The sequence below is a fragment of the Perognathus longimembris genome, chromosome 21 (assembly GCF_023159225.1).
Source record: "Perognathus longimembris pacificus isolate PPM17 chromosome 21, ASM2315922v1, whole genome shotgun sequence".
NCBI classification, from domain to species: Eukaryota; Metazoa; Chordata; class Mammalia; order Rodentia; family Heteromyidae; genus Perognathus; species Perognathus longimembris.
In genome coordinates, this window is record NC_063181.1 from 29487271 (window position 1) to 29499397 (window position 12127).

The window sequence follows — 12127 nt, forward strand, 5'->3', positions numbered from 1 at the left end:
AAAAAAATTAAGAAGCATTCCCATACAAAACTCCTAGGATTTTTTTCCTAAAAATTTTAAGCAGGAAAGTAAGGCCATCAGACTTGCACCATACGCAGATCAAACTGGCTGAAATATGAAAAAAGGATTAGAAGTAAAGAGGCAGGATAATTTAGCAAGCTTACATACTAACATAGAAGAGGTTAAAGTAGATAGTGACATAAAACATTGAAAATAACATTCAGAGCCAGTCACTGTAATCTTAGCTACTTAGGAGGCTGAGATCCAAGGACTGAGGTGTAAAGCCAGCCTGGGCAGAAAAGTACATGACTCTTTATCTCCAATTACCAGTAGAAAGCCAGTGGAGTTATTTCACAAGTGGTAGAATCTCAAGCGTGAGTGAAAAGGCTGAGGAAGAGACCCTGAGTTCAAGACCCAGTACCGGCACTAACCAAAATCGAGAGACAAAGGGTAAAAAGACTAACCATTCCAAAAGTAATACTTACAAAACCATTTGGTGTAAACCAACTGTACAACTGTTAGGGGGGAGAGGGGGCGGGGGAAAAATGAGGGAGGAGGTAAGAATTTGGATAAGAAATGTACTCACTGCTTTACATATGAAACTGTCTTCTGTACTTCACTTTGACAATAAAGAAAAAAAACAATGTCCAAGTGAATATCTGTCTTTTATTTATCATGAAGAAGAATGACAATTGTTGGATCAAATTGTATGCAGTTTAAAATTCTTGATAAATATTGCCAAACTGCCTTTAAATAATGCTGTAGTAAAACAGCAGGCTAGTATGAACCCCTCTGTACCATTAGTCATAGCTTCTTCATATTCATATAGATAATGACGGTTATGGAGGCAGAGGCAAAGAAAATTATCTTATAGATCTTCATAGAAGGTAGTTTCTACTTAGGCAAATATTTGGGAGAGGCATTAAGAGGTCCCAACCAAATTCACATAAAGTTTTAGTAAAATATTAGCAAATGATCTGTGCTTGCATCTCAACTACTCAGATGCTGAGGCAAGGCAATTACAAATTTGGAAGTAAACATCATCTGTACTGAGCTGGAACTCCACACTATCCTGCAGATACCTTTTCACTGGTAATATGTTAATAATATAAAAAGAAATAAGCACTTTTCATTTGAGAGTTGCTAAATTGTTAATTTAAAATATGCCTTTCATGTGGCTTTCTAAGGAAAAGGTGAAACAGCAGTAAAGGCTATATCTCATTTATATCTTCATTACAATACTCAGAGCATAAGGTCAAGGTGAATACTGCTTTAAATATAATGATCTAATTCTAATCCCTAGTTTTCTAATTTGGAATGCAACTTTGTGTATTTCATTTCATCTCTATTTAATTTTTTAAAAATTGTTACTACATATTTGTACAAAGTGGTTACAATTCCATAAATGAAGTTATAAGTACAATGTTTCATGGTCAATGACACCCTTTCCTTTGTTCTTCCCCATTATTTTCTCTCTTAATAGTTTTTCGATGTAAAAGTTGGAAAAATCTATCTTATGGAGGGGTGTAAATGCATAAGAAAATAAGTGCACATTACATATTCCAAAAGTCTTACGTCCCCAAGCCACGGTATAAAAATAAGTGTCATGTAGAAAGTATTCACTTTGAAAATACAATTTCTTAACTCTATCTACAGGATCAATCTGTGAGTGTAGAAACCTAGAAATCTATTCCTAATAAGTTCATCATTATTTCTTAGGTAACTGAGCATTAGCTTCAGATCTGAAACCCTTGGATCTAAATTAGAACAAGTATAAATGATGCAAGACTGTCCCCCATCAGTGCTAAGGTGCTGGGGATAGAACCCATGGCCTTGTACATGCTAGAAAAATCACTCTACCACTGAACGACATTCCCACTTGGTATACAAGATTAGAAACTTCCTCTGGCCAGAAAAATTAAATCAAACAATTTTATTTACTGACTCATTTATTTGCTGCTGGTCTTGGGGCTTGAACTCAGTGCCTAGACTGTCCTTGCACCTTTGTGCTCAAGGCTAGTGCTCCACAGACTTTCCTGCCTAGGCTGGCTTAGAACTGTAGCCCTTAGTCTCCTGAGTAGCTAAGACTACAGACATGAGCCACCAGTGCCCAGCCAAAATAAGTAATTTTTAAAAAGCGATTTAGTCCCAAGGCATGATCTGTTTTTCTCCAAGGACTCATAGAAAGCTAAACTTTCATTGTGATTTTTAAGGTGTGGTTTCTAAACAATTACCTTCTTTGTTTCAGCTCTTGAAGTATATAGGTACCCATGAGGGGTAAGAAGTATCAGTCTTCACTTTGAAAAGATAAGCAGCTATCAAAATTTATCCTGTGAGTTTCTTTTTCAGGGTGACAAAAATGTTTTTGGAATTAGGTAATGATGATGAAATCACAACCTTGTGACTATTAAAAACAAATGATCTGTATACTTTAGAAGGATGAAGTTCATGGTTTGTGAATTATAACATGATTAACAAAACAATCATCTATGAGTTCTCTGTGTTAGTTTTGTAGTGTATTTTAATTGGCTGGTCTAAAAATTATAATTATCTGGTCTAATAACCAGAATATAAAAGGAACCAAAAAATTAAACTCCCAAACAATTATCTACTCAATAAATGGGCAAAAGAGCTGAAGCTACTTTTTTGAAAGAGAAAAGACAAGTGGCCAGTAAATATATGAAGAAATGTTCAATCTCTGTGACCATAAAGGGAATGCAAATCTAAACATTGAGATTCCACCTCATTTCCATCTGAATGGTCACCATCAAGAAAACAAACTAACTTGGCACCTGTAATCCTATCTACTCAGGAGCCTGAGATCTGAGGATCACAGTTCAAAGCCAGTCTACATATTCAGCCTGGGACTCTTATCTCTAATTAACCACCAAAAAGATGGAAGTGGAGCTGTCACTCGTGTGTTAGCAAGCTAGCCACTTAGCACAAAAGCTCAGAAACAGCACCCAAGCCATGAATTCAAGTCCTAGTACTAGCACAAAGACAAATAAAAGCTACAGCTATCCTATGAACCTGCATTATCACTTTGGGGCATTTATCCAAAAGAATACAAGTCAGGATATAACAGTGGCACCTGTACACCCATGTTCACTGCATGCAACATTACGCATAATAGCCAAGCTACGAACACAGCCCAGATGCCCTACAACACACACAATGGGATATTATTGAGCCACAAAGAATGAAATTTGCCATTTAATTGGAAATGAATAGACTTGGAAAACATCCTATTAAGCAAAGATGCAAAAGGTCACATGTTCTCTCATGTGTGGATGTGAAACCTAAAACAAATGTGTAAAATGCAGAGGAACATACATGTGTGTCTGTATACATGACTAACCTCATTAAAACATATTTGCAGATGTGAGCTACCATGGTAAAAAACCTCTTTTAAACAATTAACATGCAGTTTAATAAAAAGAATATTAAGAAGTTGAAACAGGGATGTAGGCACTAGTAGGAAGGAGTTGGACAAATGGAGAGGGTGAACATAGTCACAATCATCTATGTACATGTGTGAAAATGGAGCCAGGGAGTTCTGATGCTGTTTTGTAAAGGGGGAAGAGGAAGACAGATGGACTGGGTAACTGATGAACATGAATTGTGTACATAAATGGAAATCTTTAAATGAAACACTCTTGCACAACTAATTGTTAAGAGCAATGGATGATGATGATGCTAGGTTGTTTTGGTGGTACTGGGATTTGAACTCAGGGTCTTGTAATTGCTAGGCACGTGCTCAACTACTTTTTGCTTAATTTTTTCAATAGGAACTCCAGTTTATGCCTAAAGCTGGCCTCAAACTATAATTCTCCCAAGTAAGAAATATAGGTATGAGCAACCATGCTCTGCATAGCATGTTAACAATGCAAAACCCCAGACCTACACAAATCAGAAACTCTGGGCCTGGGATCCAGTAAAGATGATTTTGAGGGTACAATGTATGAGAACCATAACCTTGGTGTTAAATATTAAGTGCAATAAAAAAAACCAAAGGCTTGACAAGAAACAAAATCTGGCTTTGACAAGCTGAGACTGGAAATTTTACTATGAACCACCATGATCTTCTATTTCGTTTGTGCACTTTAAACCTTTGTACATTAGAGATTTATTCTATAAAGGGATCAAATTTGTTGGTTAGAATGCAGTTAGAGGAGAAAAAATGGAATGGGGAAGATATCTGCATAATTATGCCCTTCCTAATCCTGTACCTTCATATGCATTTTATTAGCTCCCAAATAAGTAGTATGAAAAAAAGTGTATGTTACAGTCGCTGGGTTTCCTAGAAGTTCATTAAAGCTATAATAGAGAATGAATGAATGCCTGGGAAAATGCAGTATTTTTCTTGAAATTCATCTGTAGTTCAAGAAATTGGGCTTGATACATGAAATAAGTGGGTGAATTATTATTTTTCCAGTAGATAGGAATGTCTTTTGACTTAAAGGGGAAATATAGTAGAAAATTTTAAGAATATCCCGATGAACTTGCTTACTGCATAAACAGATTTGGCAATTAAGCTTAAAATGTTTTTCACTCCCTTTCCAACAAAAATTTTAAAATGTTTCTTGGGCTCTCTAACACAATAATTTAGTTAGCATTTGGGACAAGGAGATTCTGCCTAGTTAACTAAAAGTCCTCTCTCTCTCCATATCTGAGAAATAATTATTTTAACCATCTATAGTGGGAGAAGTTCTAAAAATGTGCTATATACATCTCTCCTTTTATTTGATACTTGGGACCAGTGGTATAATCTTCCATAACTAAATATGGATGCTCTAGAGATAAATACAATGCTTTCAGTTGAAATACTGAATCACCACACCATCAGTTCTTGATTGGGTCTTCTCTATTACTGACAGCTGCCTGTATTTTGATGAATGTTGCATCATTTTCTAACCTAAAGTGGTAAACACACACGTGCACGTACACACACACACACACACACACACAGTTGACTAGAAGCTTACTAAAAACATAACAAGCAATTCTAAATGGGAATCTTTTCAAAGGGAGGATTATATACATTTTCCGTTACATTTGGTTTTGGAAATGTGTTAAGTATTTACCTGGCCTATAAGATTAACTGTAATGTTCAGGTAATTTTAACTGTTCATATACTTTTTAAAAAATAACCAAAAAAGACCCACTCCCATTAAGCAGTCAATATGAATGAGTATTTAAACTCAATCTTATGTTGAACAATTCTGATGAGCAATGTTTAAAATCTTTTGTACATCTTTGTGTGGATGCTTCCTTCCATGTTAATCTTATCTTCTCCATAAATTTTCCTTGATGAGGTTTAATGACATTTTAAAAGCTCATATAATGTAGCAGTGGTTTACACCTACAATCCTAACTACTCAGGAGGATGAGAGCTAGAGGGTCAAGGTTCAAGGTCAATTTAGACAGAAAAGTCCTCAAGACTTGATCTTAAAAAAACAGTGAAACCGGAAACAGCAAAAAGCTGGGTCGGAGATCGGCTCTAGTGCTAGAAATCAGGTAGAGTTATTAGCAAACAGAACAAGATCTTAAGTTCAAATCCTCAGTAGCAAAAGAAGATTTTTAAAAAGCCCTATAATGCCATATTCCAACCTTTCTCTGGAGTGGATGTAGGATTACTTGTTTTCCTGAACTGCATTTGATTCTACACATTCTCTTAAGTTGTCTGGTTCTTGTTAGAAGCTGTTCATAGCTCCTTGTATTTCAAAAACACTCAAATATCCACAATAGATCTTTTCACTCTAGATGTTAAAAATGTAAGGTCACTTTATTTGGTCTGGTTTTTTTCCTCTTCATTTTCTTGTTTTTTTTTTCCAGCATTCAAGGAGGCAATACTTTTACAGATCCAGCAGGCAACTAATTCTGAAGATCTTCAGACTTCTGTTTACAATGGCTGTTAAATCTATCCCTTCCACTGATCAAAGACTACTATAGTAATTCTTTATCTCTCCCCTGCCTAGTCAAATCTTGACACATTAAAACAGTAAAAAAGCCTCTATCTCCATGCCTGAAGTTAGAATTTAGTAATATTAGAGTTGTATGTTAACTATGTATTATTGAACCAAGAATTCTAACAAAGGGAACAGAGGAAGTTGCACTATTACACATATTGTTTCAGTGTCATAATTTGATTCATGATGTACATAAGTTATATAAAAAAAAATCTCCAAGTAAGTTGGGCACAGGTGGCTCAGGTCTGTAATCCTAACTTCTCAGAAGGCTGAAAACTGAGGACCATGGTTGGAAGCCAGGCGGGGTAGGGAAGCCTGAGACTCTTACCATGCCCGCTCATACCAAAAAAAAAAAGCCAATGTGGAGCTGTGCATCATATGGCAGAGCACTTCTCCTTAGCAACAGAGGTCATGCATGGACAGCACCCAGGCCCTGAATTCAAGCCCCGGAACTCACACAAAAACAAAACAAAAAGGAAAACCTCTATTTTTTTTTAAATCACATTTAAGTTGATGTTTCTCAAACCTTTCTAGCCAGGAGAGGAGAAATCTGAACCTGTAACCCAAGGCACCTCTAAGCACAAGTGCTATGACAATTGAATTTTACCTTTAAATAATGAGGCCAAAGGTCTAAGTAGCTCGGAAGTAGAGCTCTACCTTAGCAGGCAGGAGGCCCTGAGTTAATCTCCGGCACCCCCCCCCCCCACACACACGACTAATAAGATGTTACCGCTCCATAAACATTTGTTTTTAGAAAAGGCATTTAACATTTTTTTAGCAATAAGTCAAAGCAATGTTCTAATGCTTCTGAAAGGGACATTTGGTTTATCCCATGGCTCTGCAGGCTCCTATAACTCCCTATTTCTAGAGTCTGAACAACACATAAGCACGGGTTTCCTGCCCAGCTCTTGAAGGGACTGATAGAAGCACAACTGACATTAGAACCCAACATTTACTTGAAAATTCGAGAACCTTAATAACCGCTAAATAATTTCAAACTAGAACACAACGACGATGTTAAAAAATGTCATTGAATCGTTTACTAATTCCCCCAACACCTCCCAGTTTAAAGATTTTTTAAAAAAATCTGATACCTTCTATAGCTCCTTCCTAGTAAACGAAGCGTATTTTACATTTTAAATACTCTGCCACGGGAGAGGCACTTCTCCGTCGGTATCTGCCTCGCTAGCCTCCGAAGCGCTCTTTCCTCCTTTCTCCCGTCCCAACCCTCCCGGGGCTGCCCTCGAGAACGTCACAACAAAGGCGAGGAGCGTCGCAAGGAGGGGTCCCGAGTGCCTCTACCGGCGGCGCCCGGACTCGGGACGAGCGAGGCGGTGATGTCGCTGGAAGCTCGGGACTGAAGCGCCAGCGCCTCGCCGGCTGCAAACAACAGTCCTAATTACAGCGTCGCCGGTACCCCACCATTAGCCTCCACCAGTCAGGGGTCCACTCGGGGAAAAACCCACACAGCAAGCCCGCAAGTTCCCCTCGAACCCGGAGCCGGCCTGGTTCCCCTCGAACCCGGAGCCGGCCTGGGTCCTGGCCGCCCTCGCTAGCCCCGGGCCGGCCCCGGGCGTAGACGCGGCCCGCCCGGGCGTCCGCGGCTCCGACAGCCCCAGGCCCCGGATGTGACGGCACCGCCGCCCCGGGCGCTCGTCCTCGGGACCAGGGTGGGGTGGTCCGGAAAAGCGGCCCGGGGAGAGTGTTCTTCCCACCGAGCAGCCGGACACCACGTACCCAAGTGAGCAGGCTCTCGCACAGCTCCACCCGCTCCACCGACTCTACGTTGAACATCTTCCTCTGGGGGCTCTGCAGCGTCTCTTGGTCCAGCCAGAAACCGCGCACTCGGCCGGAGGGCGAGTCCGCAGGTCCGGCAGCTGACCGGCTTCTGGCCCACTGTCTCTCAGGCCCGACCGTCACCGCCTCTGGCCCCAGCGCAGGCAGCAGCTCTCGCACCGTCACCCCGTGCCCCTCCTTCTCGCACACGAGCCCGCGCGTCCCAGCCCAGCTCGCCGCCTCGCGCCCCGCCCCGGCTGCCCACGCCCTCCTGCGCGTTCGGAAACCAGCACTAGCCACGGCTCGCCACTGCGCACGCTCGCGCCCGGCGGGCTCCGTCCACCGCGCGCACCCCCGACGCCGGCGCGCTGCGTGTCTCCACGCGCACGCGCCCGGCCTGGCGGCGGCGAGTCTTTCTTACGCGTCCTCGCGCTCTTACGGAAGCTCCGCAGTGCGCGTGCGCCGGCACCCGCACTCCAAATGAAAAAAGGGACAGCTTGTAGTTGCCCGGGAGGGGGTGGCAAGGCGGTCCCCGGAAATAACCTGTGTTCTGTCACCGGGAACTGGCGAGGCAGTTCCTCCGCGGTGGAGAGGTACGCGCCCCTCTACCTGGCCGCGAGCGCGTAGCCGGCCACGCCCCCGAGTCGGCCCGCGGCTGGTAGGGACCGCGGGGTCCTGCGTGGGCGGGACTACAGGGGCGGCGCGGGCTGCGGGTCTGCGGGTGCTGGTCTCTGCCTTGCTCCCGCCCTCTGCCTGCCTGCCAGAGTCCGGTGCTAAACCCACGGTCTCTCCGTGCCCGACCGGAGCCGCCGGCGACGGTGAATGGGGTCCGGGTGGTGGGCATCTCGGCGCTGCTAGAAGTACTTGGCCCTGCTGAGGAGCCTCGACTCCCAGAAAACTTTACTCGAAATGGGAGAAGGTGGATGCCGGTTCATCAATGCGCAAAGGACCGCAACTGTTCTTAGGGCCTGTTTCTTCTGTTGTCGGGAGTTGGCTTGGAGGTGCATCATTGGCCAGTTCTCACTTTTATAGAGACACAAATATATGTGCACCGTTTCTGATACATTCCTAAACGGTATGGAATTTGAAGAAAAGTTTATAGGATATTCATGCTTAAGGAATAATTAATAAAACACCCAGATGACAAAAAGTTGTGCCAGCTCCCAGAAGCTGCTTATACCCTCCTTGGCCTGACTCTTGGCTTGGGCACTTTCCTGCTTTGTTTGCCACCTATATAAGAGTGCAGTATTATAGATGTTATGAATGGAACCATGCTGTGTTGTTCTGTGGCTTCCAACTACTATTAAAATACTTGGGTTTTCCTGTAGATTTTTTTCATTATTTTCTAGTATTCCATTTGTGAATTTGGCATTACATCCCATTCTGCTGATGTGTGTCAGTTTAAAGGTACTATGAACAGTAGTATAAACATTGCAAACATGCTGGTTTCCAGGACACGGGCCTTGGAGTCCTAGGAGAATTGTGGACCAATGTGGTATGTGTAACTATGAGATAATGCCAGATTGGATTTAAAGTGCTGCAAAGTTAATTTCCTCCACATTTTTAGCTCCTAAGGCCCCCTTCTGCCTTTCCTATTAAGAGGTTTTCTTTCCTGTTTTTCCTTTTCTCTTTGTGGGGAGGAGGGGGGGCGGCGATTGGGTCCTGGGGCTTGACCTCCGGGCCTATGTGCTATTCCTTCAGCTTTTTCACTGAAGGCTGGTGATCTACCACTTGAGCCCCATTTCTGGCTTTTTGGTGGTTAGTTGAAGATGAGTTATGAATTTTCTTGCCTGGCTGGTTTTGAAACAGCATCCTCAGATTTCAGCCTCCTATTACAGGTGTGAGCCTCTGAAACCCAATTCAAAAGTAGGTTTTCTTAAAGCTGTATAGTTCAGAGGTAGAGGACTTGTCTAACAAAGGTGCTGGGTATTATCCATAGCACTGGGGGTGGGGGAGAGGAGTTATCCATAGCACTGGGGGGTGGGAGAGAGGGTAGGTTTCTTATTGAGCACTGAAAACTGTCAAGACACCATAAAGTTTTTAGTGATGCCTCATGGAGTACTAGTTGACAGCTCATATATAATTGATTTTTTGTGAATCTAAAAATAATTTACCAGAAGTCTTTTCAGTAGTCTTTCTTGCAAGAATTCTTAAATGAAAGAAAGAAAACGCTTTAGCAACTGTGATTGAGTCTTCTGCCTTTGGTTCCTCTCTTGGTGCCTCTAGGTCTTAGTCAAACCAGAGTTCCTGCATTCCATACTGTTGATTTCTGTAGAATCCCTGTCACTCTAAGTGACTCTTCCTTGTTTGGCAAGTAAGTAGTTGATAGCTATATTGACTTCAGCCTGACTAGTGTGTACCACTTGCTGGTGTATACCAATTGCCTTTGGCTGTGGATGCTCCAGGTGCAAGACTTTGATGGAGGACTGTGGAGTAGTAGGCATTTCTCTCTGACAGCTTAGGTTTTCAAGGCTTTGATAAAATTAACATAATGCCTCCTTTTCCAAACTTGACTGTGAATCCACAATGTTTTTGTGGTGTTGTGGTGTTCTTGAGATTGTGTGTGTGTGTATGTGTGTGAGAAACTGAGGCAGGGTGGGCCTGGATGCTGTCCCTTAGCTTTTTCACTCAAGGCTAGAACTCTACTGCTTGAGCCACAGCTCCACTTCCAGTTCTTTGGTGGTTAATTGAAAGTAAGAGTCTCATGGATTTTCCTGCCTGAGCTGGTTTTGAACTGAGGTCCTCAAGCCTCAGCCTCCTGAGTAGCTAGGATTATAGGCCTGAGCCACCAGTGCCCGGCTTGTTCTTAGATTTTTGTTGTCAGTTGTAGAACTTGAACTCAGGGCCTGAGTGCTGTCCCTGAGCTCTTTTGCTCAAGGCTAGTGCTGTACTACTTTGAGCCACAGCTCAACTTCTAGTTTTAGAGTGATTAATTGGAGATAAGAGTCTCATGGGGACTTTTCTGCCTGGGCTGGCTTTGAACCACAATCCTCAGATCTCGGCTTCCTGAGTAGCTAGGTAGTACCCGGCTTAAGACTTATTTCATAGTACAAATTAGCCTCCACAAGTAAAATTAAAAGCCTCTTAAATGGAATTGCAGAAGCCATAATCATCAAGTTTCTAAATGAGTTTGAAGAAAGACACTGAATCTCTCCTTTGCTCTAGGAAGTCCTTAAATTTTTTGTTTCTCCTTATTTTTTGGGGGGTGTGGGAGGGGGGACACATGTGTGTATGTCTTTGTCTGTCCCTTTCCCTGAAAACTTAAGGGAAAGCCTCAGGAGAGGAGAGTTGAACTTAACCTTATTTGTCTCCTTACATCTTAATTGTAAGCTAAAGGCTAGTATAGCCCATCCATGGGAAAATGGTGGTGTCCTATATGATGGTATTTCCAAATTCATTCTGTCTTCTCAGGAAACATGTACTTGAAGCTTTGATTAAAGAGAATTCGAGATTAAATTGTACAGCTATTGCACTACTCATAAGGCATGATCATAGTTCTGCTGATTCCTTGATAGTAGGTAATAATAGTAATTAAAATGTTAGAGCTTTTTATTCACAACCTGTAGAATGAGCCATATAATATGTTAAATGCTTTACCTTCGTGATATTATATATTATATAAAGGCTTTTTTGTTCAAAAAAATGGCCACCTAAGTTGTGTTGTAGATAGGAAGAAGCTGACACTCATATGTCATAGAAGCACACAGCTGGCTGACTGCTTTGTAATAGTAAGATTTAGCCAGCAAAGCAATAGCAAAGCCAGGTCCTCTTCATGTTTCTATCAGTTACACCCCATACTTCCCAAGATCAACTGTGTTTTGTTTTTGTAATCTTAGCTGGACACTGGTGGCTCATGCCTATAGTCTTAGGTACTCAGGAGGCTGAAATCTGAGGATTGCAGTTTGAAGCCAGCCCAGGCAGGAAATCCTGTAAGACTCTGATCTCCAGTTAACCACCAAAAAAACAAAAAACAAAACAAAGTAGAGCTGTGACTCAAAATTGATAGAGTGCTAGCCTTGAGTGAAAAAGCTCAGGACAGCACCTAGGCCCTGTCCAAGTTAAAGCCTCACTACTGCCAAAACAAAAATAAAACTTCATTTTCAAATATGACAATATCCCATGAAATAATTATGTTCTGTACATTTAATAACCACATTTAGTGTTCCTCCCTATAACATACAAGGTCCGGCACACTGCTAAAGGGAATAAGATATAGCTTCTGATTGAAAAGGAATCATAACTAGTAAGAGAGCTTAGCAATTGACACTCCCTGCAGTCCACTGGAAACTGAGAATGGGTAAGTAGTGGTTAAGAAGAGTCTTTTAGAGCTAATTGCATCTCAGCAGAGCACGTAAATACTGGATTTTTTTTTATAAATGTTC

General features: G+C 42.0%; 2 protein-coding genes across 4 annotated transcripts in view; one reads left to right on the top strand and one right to left on the bottom strand.

Moving 5' to 3' along the window:
* The window catches only part of Hook3 (hook microtubule tethering protein 3), a 100758-nt gene extending 92831 nt beyond the window's left edge, over nt 1-7927 (bottom strand). The window contains exon 1 of the mRNA XM_048330488.1: nt 7707-7927. Coding sequence (XP_048186445.1) covers nt 7707-7763 — 57 coding nt within the window. The 5' untranslated portion in view covers nt 7764-7927. The remainder of the gene's footprint in view (nt 1-7706) is intronic.
* A 176-nt stretch (nt 7928-8103) lies between these two features.
* Rnf170 (ring finger protein 170) overlaps nt 8104-12127 on the top strand; it is a 30621-nt gene continuing 26597 nt past the window's right edge. The window contains exons 1-2 of one of the 3 annotated variants that reach the window (XM_048330492.1): nt 8428-8776; nt 8809-8820. In XM_048330492.1, coding sequence (XP_048186449.1) covers nt 8655-8776; nt 8809-8820 — 134 coding nt within the window. In that variant the 5' untranslated portion in view covers nt 8428-8654. Of the gene's footprint in view, nt 8404-8427; nt 8777-8808; nt 8821-12127 lie in introns of those variants that run through there. The other 2 variants (XM_048330493.1, XM_048330494.1) reach the window with 2 other exon arrangements.